Source organism: Carcharodon carcharias, chromosome 13, assembly GCF_017639515.1.
Source record: "Carcharodon carcharias isolate sCarCar2 chromosome 13, sCarCar2.pri, whole genome shotgun sequence".
Classification (NCBI taxonomy): Eukaryota; Metazoa; Chordata; class Chondrichthyes; order Lamniformes; family Lamnidae; genus Carcharodon; species Carcharodon carcharias.
The window spans coordinates 23005077-23019761 of NC_054479.1; the positions used below are offsets into that span (position 1 = coordinate 23005077).

At 40.8% G+C, this 14685-nt stretch overlaps 1 protein-coding gene across 1 annotated transcript in view; it reads left to right on the top strand.

Moving 5' to 3' along the window:
* The window catches only part of LOC121285829, a 238360-nt gene extending 226341 nt beyond the window's left edge, over positions 1–12019 (top strand). The window contains exon 12 of the mRNA XM_041202699.1: positions 821–12019. Coding sequence (XP_041058633.1) covers positions 821–832 — 12 coding nt within the window. The 3' untranslated portion in view covers positions 833–12019. The remainder of the gene's footprint in view (positions 1–820) is intronic.
* The last annotated feature ends 2666 nt before the right edge of the window (positions 12020–14685 follow it).

Here is a 14685-nt window from a genome sequence, read left to right on the forward strand (position 1 = left end):
TATGTCAAGACTAAAATTGATCCTGGGCCCCCCAGCATGAGAATCACTTGTTTCTGCTGTCAGACCTTGATTCACAAATGGGAACTATCCATCAACATGAACTCCTGATGCTGCTCGAAAAGCTTGTTTGCATGTGTATGCAAAGAATGCACTGACATCGTCAAAACTGGAACCAGCAAAACTAATGCCTACAAATACACTATTTATAGAACTACTAATACAATGATGAAACATATGGTGCAATCAAATTATTAGATGCCAAAGAAGTCATATAGTTCCCAACATAACCAAAGGGAACCATGCCAACTAAATCAGAACGTTATCAGTGTCTGTAAGTCTGTCTGTTGTGATGGGCGCCGAAGGCCTCTAGTGTAGCAGAGGACATTCTGTGTGCCCTCTCCAAGGCTGCCCAGGCATCTGTCTTAGTGGGAGTTCTGGAGGTGAACTCTAGAATCAGAAGAGGGATTTAGCTGCCAACAAGGTGCTCTTAGCTCATTGCAGGGAAGCGTACATTTGTGCTTCGCTGGTGCTTGCCAGAGAGTGGGAAAATAATAGGATGTGTGGAAGTGCTCCCCCTAGTGTTGTGGTGTCAGTAGTTGCAGCCTTCCATCAAACAGGAGAGCACAGGATGTGCACGAGTGACCTGTTGAACAAGAAAAACTGTGTTGACAGAAATAGGGCTGAGTGACGGATATATTAGCTATGCCCATTGACTGACTAAAGGGAGGTGTATGCCTTTTGAATCATGGAATGGGGAATATCCCCATTTTAGCGAGTAGTATTTCTGTTACTGAAATGTTTGGTTTATTTTATTTTGCAGAAGAATGAATGAATGAGCCCCAAGAGGAAAATGAGTCTGATACAAGCCTTAACTGTCCAACAACTTTAAAAAGAAAGAAAAAGAAAAAAATATGTGCTGCTGCTGTCGCTTCCTGCCTCGCTACCTGCATGGTGCCTTCCCATAGTAATTTGTGAATAGGCTGCTTAAAAATTCATACATGAATCAGAATAATGCTCTATTTTGTCAGATGCTAGGGTTCATTGCCTGAAACCCTAAGAAATGTCACTTTAAAACAAATAATAAATAATAAAAAAAAATCTAATGGCTGTGATTGAGCTGGGTGCTCTCCACAGTGCTTCAGTTAGGAGAGGGATAGTACGTGTAGAGAGAATTTGACCCAGGAAGTTCGGGTGTACATGGCCACTCTCGCCTACTGAAACTACAGCTATTCAGGAAATTCTTGGATAGTATTCTCATACAAAGAGCAGATGAACCGAATGCATTGGAATGAAATTCACCACTCACCTGGCTAGGACTATGCTACATTGTTCATTTTGTCTGAGAACTGCTGAAGCTTTGGTGCCAGTGGCATTCAAACGAAAAGAAGGTTCTAAAATTCAATTCCTTACTTAAACATGTTTGCATCATCTTTCTGGGCGACCCTATTTCATCATAATATGACGGTGAGCTCCTTATAATGTACATTTTTACATCATTGGGGTCACGTATGTAGCAGTGTATGTGTATATCAGGAGTGTAAGTATTAAACCACTGATCACCTTCCCTATTCACCATAGTGCACCTGAAATTGATTTGTAGAATCCTTAGTTCATTCACTCCCCTTGAACTCTTAAGAAGAACTAGATAATGTGTGTCTGTTCTCTGTTTTTATAAAATGTAAGCAAAAGGACAAAGTGTTTACCACCATGACAGGAATGCAAGCATGACTGACTGGTATGTCACAATTCGGTGGGCTAGATGTAGAAAAATCTTTGCAAAGTACTTGTATCATTGGCAAAACCTTTTTCTTTTTGAATACTGATTTTTACAAGAAACATTTGTCTGTTTTATGAATTAGTCAAATATCTGCCAACCCGCCAGGTAGGCAAAATGCCTTGTTAAAAAATTGTGCTTCTGTTCCAAATGTAGAGGAATATTTCTCTTTTTTTCCTTCAGGTGCAAGGAGAAAAGCAATAACCTGTTAAAACTTAGTAACTGCACAAAGCGGTGTAAATATTTGTACTATTTTTTGGTTTGCCTTTGTAAACAAGTTGTAAATCTGGCAAGGAAAAGGCTGGCTTGATACCTGAAAATGTGGCTGACTGGAGCTCCAACCCCTTGACTGTCCCCACTGAACAGTGAATACCTCCAAGACATAGGGTGGCCAGGCATCTGGTTTTTAGCCAGTCTGGCCATTGTCCGGTACACTATTTTGACTTGTAGTCCACTTTCCTCAGTAAAGCACTGGCATGGGCCTGTGCTGTTAATAGGATCCAAACGAATTGGTGAAGCCAAAACCATGACACAGAGTTTTTCCTTATCAAGAAAGTTCATTGATTTGTTCAGTCTCACAGCTCTCCTCCCATTCCACCCAGTGTCCCAGCTATCCCCATTTATCTTTTTAATGAAACAAAAAAATTATTAAAATAACAAATTAATGGGGAGTGATGGCCCCTAATGGGGCACTGCATCTAAATCAAAACTTCAACGGAAACTTACAAAATCAAATTAAAATATTGTTCCCGGGGCTGATAAGGCACCCCAGCTCTCGCAGTACCACTGGTTGCGGAAGGTCTCAAGCGTAACAGTGGACACTGCGTGCTCCCTCTCCAGGGACACTGGGCCACCAATAGACCTGCGGTCCCCATTTATACTCTTTTAGTAAAACAAAACTCAATAAATTAAACCAAAATCAATAAATGAGAGGGGTTGTTGGTGCCCCACTAGGGGCTATAACAAAAATCTAAATGTCAAAGGAAACTTAGCTAACTAAACCAAAATATCATTCCGGGGGGGTGGGGGTGGGGAAGACACAATGTACCCCAGTCCCAAGGTGCCCACCGATCGCAGTAGGCCTCTAGCGTACTGGTGGACACCGCGTGCTCCCTCTCCAGGGCCACAGGCCGCGAACATAGCTGTGGATCCCCATTTGTAGATTCTTTTTAGACAAACAAAATCAATAAATTAAATAAAACCAATAAATCAGAAGGGGTGAGAGCCCCTGGTGGAATCCCCATTTATATGTGCTCGAAGATGATTAATACCCATCACCTGTTTCTCTTAAGTGTAACATTGTAATTGACATTTACAAATCTTTATAATGTAATTAACAAGTTATTAATACTTTCCCCACTCGCAGCTGCCTCAATGTGACAGGGATGCAAAAGTCAGATTTGCTTTGATAATTTCCGCCCCCCCCCCCCCCAAACAAGCGTGGAATCTCCAAAGAGAGAGATCATCGCATTTGTTGACATCACCCCCTCATGTGGTGACGTCACACCTGTACTTGCTGATATTGACCTCGTGCATCCTGACATCATCCCACGTGTGATGGCATCACCTGACCTCCATCACAAAGGTGTCCAATCTTAGTGGCCTTTAGCACAGGCCACCCTACCAGGACATTAAGACAATATCTGAATAAGGGAGATACCAGGCAATCAGTCAAGAGCTCCACCATTCATTGGGATAAAATATCAGACAGCAGGTCAATCCACTTTTCAACCTCTTCCCAAGTACCAATATTGACAGAAGCTGAGGGCTAAGTTATCTGTCTGCCCTCGCCCTCAGACAATGTTGCATGATGGGAGGAGCTACAGAAAAGTGAATAAAAGGAAATTCCAGGATTTAAAATAGAAACAATGTAAGAATAGTAAGAAGTGTGGCACCATATTCAACCAGCATATCCTTTATTACAGGCCTAGGAATAATACATTACTTTCAAAAATGGAAAAACAAATGAAGTGAACATGTCGCTAGTGCATCCTGCATATGCTCTCTTTCTCTATTGCCTTTTCTTTGTTCCACCCAGTGCAAGTGGGGTTGCATCATGAAGTGTATTTTGGGTATTACACTGTTAGTGTGCATAGTTAACAGCTATGAGGGATTCCCTGACTCTGATACATGTTCTACCACACACACTTAATGAATTGTTGGAGATAAGGAAGGTTGTGTTGCTGATGCAATGTTAAAGGGCTTCTGAATTGTTAGGATATGATTTCAGTTTTTCAGTACCTTCCCTTAACCGGGGCAAGTTTCCAGTCACCCCCACCTTATCTGGTTGTGAGCTGCCATAGATCTTGTGCTATGTGTTTACATTCCTACCATTCTGTAAAGGAACCTGTGGTTACTCCTGTATCATAATTGTGGTTAAGATCTGGGTTTTGTTTCTCAATGTTCAGAGAATGCACTGAAATGAGACTGAACTCCTGAGTGGATGTCTGGATGTTGTATATTTTTTATGGTGAGACATTCAGAATAAAGCTTTATGGAGTGTGAAATTCCTGTGATTTTGGCCAATATATGTGCTTAAGCTTCCATACTGAGATTATGTTAAGTGCCTGTCTTTATACTCACCTTACTCGAGCTTTTAAGATTGGCTTCTGGTTATTTGACCAATTCAAACTTAAGTCCCTGAATGAATAAAACCACCCAGTTTCTAGCTGATGAAGAAGGCTAACATGGAAACCATATCTTGTCTACATCAACCTGACTAGATACAAATTCATTGTAATTCTATCTTTGCCACCTGACTGCAGCCCTGGTTGTCTTTTGACTGGAATGAAGCTTTTGTTCTAAAAGCATGATATTAACTCATCGCTGTATATAGCGCATTCCCAAAATATCTCACTTGAGTGATGGGAATCTTAATTTTGAAATGTTGCCATAATTGTCCCACGCTCCATCAGATTGGCAGGGCATTCTTAGATTAAACACTGTTTAAATTATCATGTTTCCTATTTTGTTTCTTTACTGATTGGTAAGGAATACAACACAAACTCACCAACCTAGACAACGTCTTAGGTTTTGTATGTGTTTTCTTTATCATTTAAAGACCAGGTATTTAGCCATGTTGCCATCTTCTTCATACCTAGTGATGTATACTGAAGGGAAGAATTTCCTGCAGGGTTTTGGACTTCTACCAAATCAGGAGGTAATGGAGTTCCTATGTAAACTTGACATCTAGGTAATCACTAATGTTGCACAAGTCTCCCTAAATCTTTATTCTGAATGTAAGTTTATGAGAATTATAAAGTGTGTTTTTATATTTCAAAAGATCAATGATGGTGAATGCAATATCTGTAATCACTAAATTTTCCTTTTTTTTTGTATTTTAGTTTTTCAATCTGATCAAAGTTTATTCATTATGTATAAATGAGTCCTTTGTTCTGTTTAATGGATAATGAGGTGTGGAATTCCTGCCTTCCCACCAACATCTTTTTTCTCCATTTCAGCCCATTGAGCTCTTCAGTGCTAGTTATTGCATTAAAAGTAAAATTAAGCCTTTTAATTCAGTCCCTTTGTGCATCACATTCCACTTTGGAACAGTGATGTCCATAGCTGGACTGAGCCAAACTTAACTAGTCTAAAGTAGACACCAACCTAGCCAATTTTCAGTGACATCTCAAAGAATTAATTAATGTATTACTCATTTATCTATCTGCTGTTTGGAGGCGTACATGTGTACCTATGTCAACTCAGCTGTGTGGGATTAGAACAGTTAGAATAGTGAAATTAAACATTAAACTAGAATTCTTCTAGTGCAATTCCTCAGTCCTTTCTTGTGTTGGCTAGTATTAGCTGAGCAAGGCCATTGTGTCCAATGGGTTTTATAGCATAGCATCCTGAATCTTAGTCCTTTTCTTGTGTCTCCTCTGACCAGTAAGATAGGCAGTGCGTTCTCAGACTTCAACCAATGCTGCTGTCACATCGAGCACTCAAAGGTATGTGTAACTCTGAGATGACTGATTATTTTTTTCACCTCTGTATGGAGAGTTTTCAGGATTCAACTTGTCCAATATTGCCACTGGGGCCTGGCTACTTTGAATATCTTTATAATTACTTTTACTGCAGGGACTATCTCATTATACAGCACTGATGACTCAATGTGGCATTAGTATAACACCCACCTACCTTCTCTGCAGATATCATTGATCACTTTGTCTATGTCTAATAACTTCTAGAAATTGAACAAATGCACTTTGCCAGCTGTTTTCCAAATCATGCTTCACATTATGTGCAGGGGTGATTATTCATCATTATTCTTTTAGGATTAGGTATAATATGGTCTTTTTTAACATCATCTTATGTAGATCACTTAACAATTGAGTTGACTTGTTTGGTGATGGAATTAATCACTTCAACAGTTTCTGCCTGAAACTTCAAAAATGCTTATTGAGAACTTCATTTTCGCCTCTTCAAGGCCATTGCTCCAGAAAACTAGTTTACCATCAGAATACATCATACTATATGCTTTCAGTCTAAATGTGAGAAGGGTGTATGTAGACGCACATAGAGGTAATTTTCACCTTCACCAGAAAATGGTAAATTGCTGGAGAAACTCATTCCTCAGAAATCAATTGAAATGAAAATTTGAGCAGGCACTGGAACAGATGGGCAATCCATTGCACCAGTTATCTTCACACCCCCGCCCCAAGTGATATAGGTGGAAATCCTCCTTTGACCTTTCATTCTAAAGACCTGAGTTTGGAGATGGTGAAACGAGACAACTCAAATGCTCTGAAAGCAAGAACATAAGATGTGCAGTCAATGAAAAACCATTCACCCATCAAGCTCACAAAAAAACAACATATTACGGAAGTTGGACATCTAAAATAAGAACAGAAAATACTGGAGGTACTCAGCAGGTCTAACAGCACCTGTGGACAGAGAATTAGTGTTAACGTTTCAAGTCTGTGACCTTTCATCAGAATTGGGATAAGTTAGAAATGTAATAGGTTATAAGCAATTGAAAAGGGGAGAGTGGGGAAAAAAACAAAGGGAGACTCTGATAGAGTGCAACATAGGGAAGATTGAATGACAAAAGGGTTAATGATGCAAGGCCAAAGGGAGGGGGAATGGGACAAATAAAAAAAAAAGCAAGATGTTTAGAGCAGGTATCCATACTCCCCATTTTCATTTGCTTTAAAACCTATTACATAGAAACTTGCAAATATTTATGGCACAAAAGGAGGCCATTCAGTCCATCTCTAACTTCTGCTGGTTCTGATGAAAAGTCTTTGATCTGAAACATGGGATGGAATTTGACCAGCCCCAGGTGGCAGTTAAGAGCCACCTTGAGACTGCTCAGTTCAAGTGGGAACAGCAGCAGCTTGCCTGTCTGCTGACCTGAGGCAAATAGTTAATTTAATTGATTTAATGGCCCCATTTAAGGGCAGTTTTCCTGGGTTGTTGGCGTTTTACCAGTAGCAGAGCGATCCAATGTGGGGAGGACGCCACTGGAAGCAAATGATGCCCCTGCGTTCCAATGCTGCGGCTGGAGGGGTTTCCCCTCCCTTTTCCAGGCCCTGCCCAATTGGGCCATGCAAAAATGTATTTAATACTCACCTTTCTGAGGACACCTCAAAATGGAGGTGCCCTCCCCTTGCTGCCTCAGCAGCTGCCACCTCTCAGTGGCACTGCCAAGGCTCCAGAGCTGCCAGTTGTGTGGATCATCTGGCCACCTCCCCCACCTATCAGCTCTTAATTGCCTCCGCCTGGCAATATTGTGGGGGAAGCTCCTCCTCCTGCCCGATTGTTCCAGCCACCCAAAAACCAGCTCAACAACAGGACCTCTGCTGATTTGGCAAAACTTTGCACATTAATTCTGTTTCCCTCCACAGATGCTGCCAAATCTACTGAAAATTCCCAGCATTTTGTGTTCATGTTCCTGGTTTCCAGCATCTGCAGTATTTTTCTTTTGCATTATTGTCATCTTTTTAATATTTCAACTCTCCCACCCCAGCATAGAGTGCAGCTTGAATGCTCCCCATGTCTTTGATTCAGTGGAGGAACAAAGTGCATAAGGCATGCCTTCACATCACTTTGTACAGATTGCAAAGTTAGTTTGTTTTTATTATCTCCACATGTAGAAAAGCACACGCTTACTCAAAGTTTACCAAGTTGATCTTTCATGATAGATGCTATAACTCAGTTCTGTTTGAACCAAATGAAAGGGGCACAATAATGCAGCTTCCTTCCTGATGTTGGCTTGAGACTGATAATGAACGAAATTTTGGCACAATGTTGGATCTTAAATAGAGTTGCAGATTGTCTGTATTGTAAGTGGCTAATATGCACTTATTAATGGACAAAGCATTTCACTTTACCAACACTTTTACAAGTCATTGAGGAAAGGAACATGTTTCCTCCTGACTATTTTTTGGGCATGATAGCTGTTAAAACTAAAGTTGTGATGCATCTGTATTTCCCCAAATGAATAAGCTCAACTTCATAAAAAAATAAGAATGCGTACAGACAGCAGGAAGTCAAACTAATTTTGCACAATGGTTAAAAAAATGATCTCCATCTTCTCTCCAATGTGCTGCAGGGGTCTCTGTAGCCACACAACAGTAATGTTTGTTTCTAATGAAACCTGCTGTCATTTGGGGAAAATGAGAATAACACCTCAACCACAATTTTCAAAGTAACTTTTTATGCTATTATCCTAAAATTCTACCAATATAGATGTAAAAATTCTGAGAATTTATAGCCTTTTCAGTACACAGTATGATGTCAAGGCATCTGCTGCTGCAAAATTTTAACTACCTGCATTTGTTCTGGATGTAGCGCAAGTCGAAAAGGTTTTGCATTCTGAAAGGTTTTACTAAATTACAAAACTGTTAGGTATAATTTTATTTGTGATTGCAATAGTAAAATTGTGGAATCAAAGTTAAAGAGTTAAAAAGATCACCATCTTAATAGAATGCAAAGCCTGAATATACAACCACAAACCACCCATCAGTATATCAAACCAGTGAGCAGCATGGCCAACTTGTTCAGGACCAAACTCAAATGGAATGTGGAAGGTAATGTTTAGAGTTGCTCTTTATGGAATCTTAAATTATGTGCATTGGACGGCATCAGTATCTAAGATAAAGCTGCAGTATGCCAAAAAATTATTCAATAATTTTTGATTTGGACAAAAGCATGAGATAAGGGAAGAATTTTAAACCCTGGTACAGGAACAAGGGCAAGAACTTTCAACTTGCAGCAATAATTTTTTTATATTGGGGCTAAATTTTATGCTCTTCACCACCCCAATTAAGTCCGTGGCGGAAGGTCCATCCACAGCCTTATCACCTCGCTGCCAATTGAGGCCCGTAAATGGCCACTTAAGGGGCTCATCCTGCCACCACTGGTATTGAACCAATCTCAGGCGGGCCTGTCGCGTCACAGAGCACAACAAGCAAACCTATGCACAGGGACTGATTGAGGGACCTGACATTGGGAGGGGTGGCTATTGAGAACCACCCTCTGCTCTTGCTGTCAAACCCCCTACACCCCACTTTGCCCATTTCACGAAATCCCTTCAGCCATCACTTATCACTCAGGCCTAGGTCACTGTGCGATTCTGGGCCTCCAGTGAGTGTATTTCCTGCAGTAGGCACCCCCTCCCTGGTGGCACTGCTGAGCAAAAGAGCTATCAACCTCTGATTGATGGGCAGGACTTCTAACCCCTGGGGTCTTGATCCCATTGAAGGCCTGCCAATGGTGTGTTAATTGCCTGATTGGCTTGTAATTAGGTGGGCCTTCTCAAAGGAGGCAACTTGTCGGCTCTCCAACTCATCACCTCAATAAAATTCCCTTCTTGTTCTTGAGATGTGACTGTCATTGGCATTTGTTTTCCATCCCTAATTGTCCTTGAACTGAGTGGCTTGCTAGGCCATTTCATAGAGCTTTTAAGAGTCAACAACATTGTTGAGAGTCTGAAGTCACATGCAGGTCAGATGGGTAAGGATGGCAGATTTCATCCCCTGAAGGACATTAGTGAACAAGATGGGTCTTTACCATTATTGATACTAACTTTTTCATTCAGATTTATTTATTGTTTTTAAATTCACATTTGCTGTAGTGGAATTTGAAGTTGTGTTCTCAGGGCATTGGCCCAGACCTCTGGATTACTAGTAATATTACCATGATGCTACCCTCCCTGCAAAGGCTAAAGCAAAGTAGTATCATTAATACTCCACCTCCTGGCTATTGTACAGTTGTCTTGGTAAGGTATTGAAGAAAAGAGATGGCCTTTATGCTATTTAAATTTGAACTACTTGGATTGCAACTAAATACCTACAAGTAATGGAGGTGAGAGATGAAAACAGTTGTTTCAGTTGATTGATTTCTCCGTTTCCTATCCCGAAAGGTATTCTGTCCTTATTGGGGTGTTTTTGCAGAAACTGTTGCCTTTTGCCATCTCATTCAAATGGCTATTTATGTATGTTTACATATAATGAGCATCAATGATCAATGATGACAGACTGTTCATCCTTCAGAACCATTACAGCAGAGCCTGAAACTGTCTTTGATTCCATAAATGTGCTCTTCCAGCAAATTATTACAAATGGGAACACTAGTATTTCCCTCCCTGAACCAGGCCTAACACCAACTTGGCTGACATTAGCTAAATCAATAAAATTCAGCAATCAAACTTATGACTTTCCTAATCTGTGTGGCTCATCACTGATAAAGCACCAAGCTTATGGGGCAGGCCCAGTAATTTCATTTCTATAATTTGGCACGAATAACTTATCAGGAGCTGATAAATTGTTTGGGTTTAATTACACATTGGCGTTCCTTTAGACTTGACCACATTAGGGACTGGGGGGATGCATCTGAAGATAGTAGGAAATGTTTTCATTGTACTGCTGGTTGATGGGCTGCTTCCTGTGTTAACCCCTTCATTGCAACTCTTGACTGGAATAAGCGGGGTAATGATCGAGTTCCAAATTGCTTTTGAACGGGTACATTTGTATTTCAAATCTACCTTAACATTTATTCCAGATTCATTTTGTGCCTGATTGTACATATTGAATTTGAGTGGGAGGTGGCGGAGGTGCGGGGAGGATGGACAGTGATGTGGAACTAGATGGAAGAGAACATTTTTTTTAAAGTGTTTTAAGATAGGGCCTGCTTTGTTTTAAAGCACAGTAGTTTTCAGAATGCGCTGAAGCTGCATTGCTGAATTATTGATATTCTAAATGTGCATCTAGAGAGGGAAATAGTACAGCAGATATTAACCATTTTCATATTTGTGTTGTACCAAAGTATAGCATTTGGAGGAAGTCGTACCAAAGCTTCATGGCCCCTCTAATTTTGACTTTCCCCATAAGGAGGAAATATAATTTGTGTTAATTATGAGGTGGTCAGTGTCCTGTGAAAACTGGATCAGGCACAACATCTGACATCAGGTTGTCCATGTTCTGAATTAATCCATTTGGAGTCTTCAGAAACTAGGGAATACACTCTTCCCCTTAATCCATTTGATTGTGTGCCAATATAGGAAATTTAATGATTCGAATTTTAGAATGTTTTCAATATTAGAGGGTAAATAGCGTAAGATACAAATCTTGTCAAAACAATATAACTCATTATTCAGGATTACGTTCTTGGATTTTGGGGTTAGGGAAGAATAAACAGTCAACTGTTGTTGCTGACTCTGCATTACTGCATCCACTACCAAGTAGCTCACTTGGAATAATGGCATCATGTTGATGTGATGGAGCTAATTCTATTTTAGATATTTTAACTGCTGAACAGCAATAGAAAATGTTCTATTGCTTTGGGTCATTTTCATAATTACTCCTGGTGCATGGGCGGTGATTATCTGTCTTGGTGTCTATTTGAGGGTCTTTGATGAAATGTATTCAGAAAGCCTTGATCCACATCCAGCACAAAACCTATTTACAATGCTGTACGAGGGATAGATGAATGATCTACGTTGTACAAAAAGACTCAGTTTGAGTTTAGTCACCATTCTAACCGTGGGCAGTAATTGAGAGCTACTGATTTCCCGACCCCTACCCCACATGAGAAGGAGCTTGTTTGGTTTGTACGTGGAACACAGTTGCAGCTTTGTGTTAGAGGATGTGGTTTAAATGATGGTTTCTGTTTTCCTGATGCTTGTTCCAGACAGCCTTATCGAGCTGTGTAAATACAGATCACAGTAAGATTAATATATTGTGGTATTAAATTTTTTGTACAACTTAGTTTCATATGTAATAAAAAAAACTTTATTCTGAACTCCTGTCTGCTTTGTCCTTGTGAAAAATATATCTGTTCCTCTTAATGTGAATACCAGGGAATCACGAATGGCTGTTTAAGACAGTAAACAGCTCCTGAGCATGATCTAATGACTCCAGTTGTAACTGCATGAGTAGTCTATGGTTAGAATAAGATTGGCTCCTTAATGTAATCACAAGACAATGATAATACAGATGAGGAACGTCATTTGACCAATTTTAATTCACCCGAATAGCAAAGTCCTTGCATTTCAGTATCCAAATGTTTACATAGAGCAGGATCTTCCAGTCAGCAAGCGGGGGTGGGGCCCACTCACCGACACGTCAAATGACGCAGGGTGACTTCGGGCGGACATCCCGACGTCACTGCGTGTCATTTAGATTGTCAGTCCGGCGGCGCGCAGCTGGCTCAGCCATTTAAGGCCTTTAGAAAAGTAATTAAGGTAATTAATGCACCTGCCCGTCCAAGGTGAGGAGCCCGGGCGGCCTTTAGAAAAAGCATGAAACCTCATCCGTGGGCAGGATGAGGCTTCATGAGGGATCTTAAAATGTCATAATATTTCAAGATAAAAGATATGGACATGTCCCAACTCATGTGACTGTCACATGAAGGGACATGGCAGCAATTTTTTTTAAAGTTTAACATCTGAGCCGATCTCCCTGAGGCAGCTCTTTGCCTCGGAGATCTGTGCGCTCTTTTGCCTGCATGCACAAAAGAGCACGCCCCTGGCTGAGGGAATCCCTCACCCACACAGGGAGCACATAGCACTACCTAGCGTGATGCTAGGCGGGCCTTAATTGGCCCGCCCATGTAAAATGGGGGCGCTGATTAGGAACCCGCCTGCCGTGCCCACTGAAGCACATTCTCTCCCCCCTCCCAATGGGGGTAAAATGTTGCCCATAAGAACATAAGCAGGAGTAGGCCATTCATCCCTATAAGCCTGCTCTACCATTCAGTGGGATCATTACTGATCTACTTCAACACCATTTTCCTGCACTAATCCGTATCACTTGATGTTTTTAATATGTAGAAATCTATTGATCTCAGCCTTGAACATACTCAACGACTGAGCCTCCACAGCCCCCTGGGGCAGAGAATTCCAAAGATTCACCACCCTTTGAGTGAAGAAATTCCTCTTTATCTCCGTCCTAAATGGCCTGCCCCTTATTCTGAGACTATCCCCCCTGGTTCTAGACACCCCAGGGGAAACATCCTGAATCTACCCTGTCAAGCCCTGGAAGAATTTTTTATGTTTAAATGAGATCACCTCTCATTCTTCTAAACTCCGGAGAATAAAGGCCCAGCCTATTTATTCTTTCCTCATAGAATCTCTCCATCCCAGGGATTAATTTAGTTAACCTTCATTGCACTCCCTCTACGGCAACTATACCTTTCCTTAGGTGAGGAGAGCAAAACTGCACTCAAAATTCCAGGTGCAGTCTCATCAAAGCTCTATATAATTGCAGTACGGCATCTTTACTCCTATACTCAAATCCTCTTGTGATAAAATCCTGTTGCTTCTTAAAAGTTTCCAGGATCTTTGCCTCCATTACTGATTACTGGACTGCATTGGTTGAACATGTTGACCTTTTCAAGTTTACTAAGGCTCCTAGGGCTTTTAAAAATTCCGTTTTTAGCCTATTACACCATTTGTGGAGTGCACGTGTAGCCTATTGTTCTTTCCTATGCAGTATACTTCATCCTGTATTAAATTTAATATACATTGTTCTGTTCAATTAAACATTTGCTCCAACTCATTCTGTAATTTCTGAGCTGCCTCCAAATACACTACCCCTCCTAATTTCCTATTTGTTCTGTATCCTAACTCACACAAAGTCTCAATGATGTACATTGACTCACAGTCTAATAACACCTCAATTTTAAAATGCTCATTCTTGTTTTCAAACACTTCCATGACCTCCCCCTCCCCCCACTGTCTCTGACATCCTGCAGCCCTACAACACTCAGATCTCTGCACTCCTACAGTTCTGGTCTCTTGCGCATTGTCAATTTTTATCACTCCATCATTGGCAGCCATGCCTTCAGCTACTTGGGTCTTAAGCTCTGGGATTCCCTCCCTAAAACTTTCTGTCTTCTACCTCTCCTCCTTTAAGGCACTGCTTAAAGCTTGAACAAAGAAGTAAGTTTTTGGTTAACCAGTTCTACTAAGGTTTTGGGTTCAAATCCCACTCCAGGGCTTGAGTACAAAATTTAAGCTGATACTACGTTAAGGAAGTGCTGCACTGTTGGAGGTGCTGTCTTTTGATGAGACATTAAACCGAGGCACAATTTGCTTGCTTGCATGAATGTAAAAGATCCCATGGTATTATTTTGAAGAACACCAGGGCAATTATCCTCAGTGTCCTGGGCAATGTTTACTCCCCAATCAACATCACAAAAACAGATTACCTGGTCATTATCACATTGCTGTTTCTGGGAGCTTGCTGTATACAAATTGGCTGCCACATTTCCCACATTATAATAGTGACTGCACTTCAAAAGTATTTCAATGACTGTAAAGTACTTTGAGACTTCTGGTAGTTGTGAAAAGAGACATATACCTGCAGGTCTTTTTAACGTGACTTGGTGTCAAATTTTATCTTATAATGCTTCTCTAATGTGACTTTAACTACAGTAAGGGTGCTATATAAATGCAAACCTCTTGT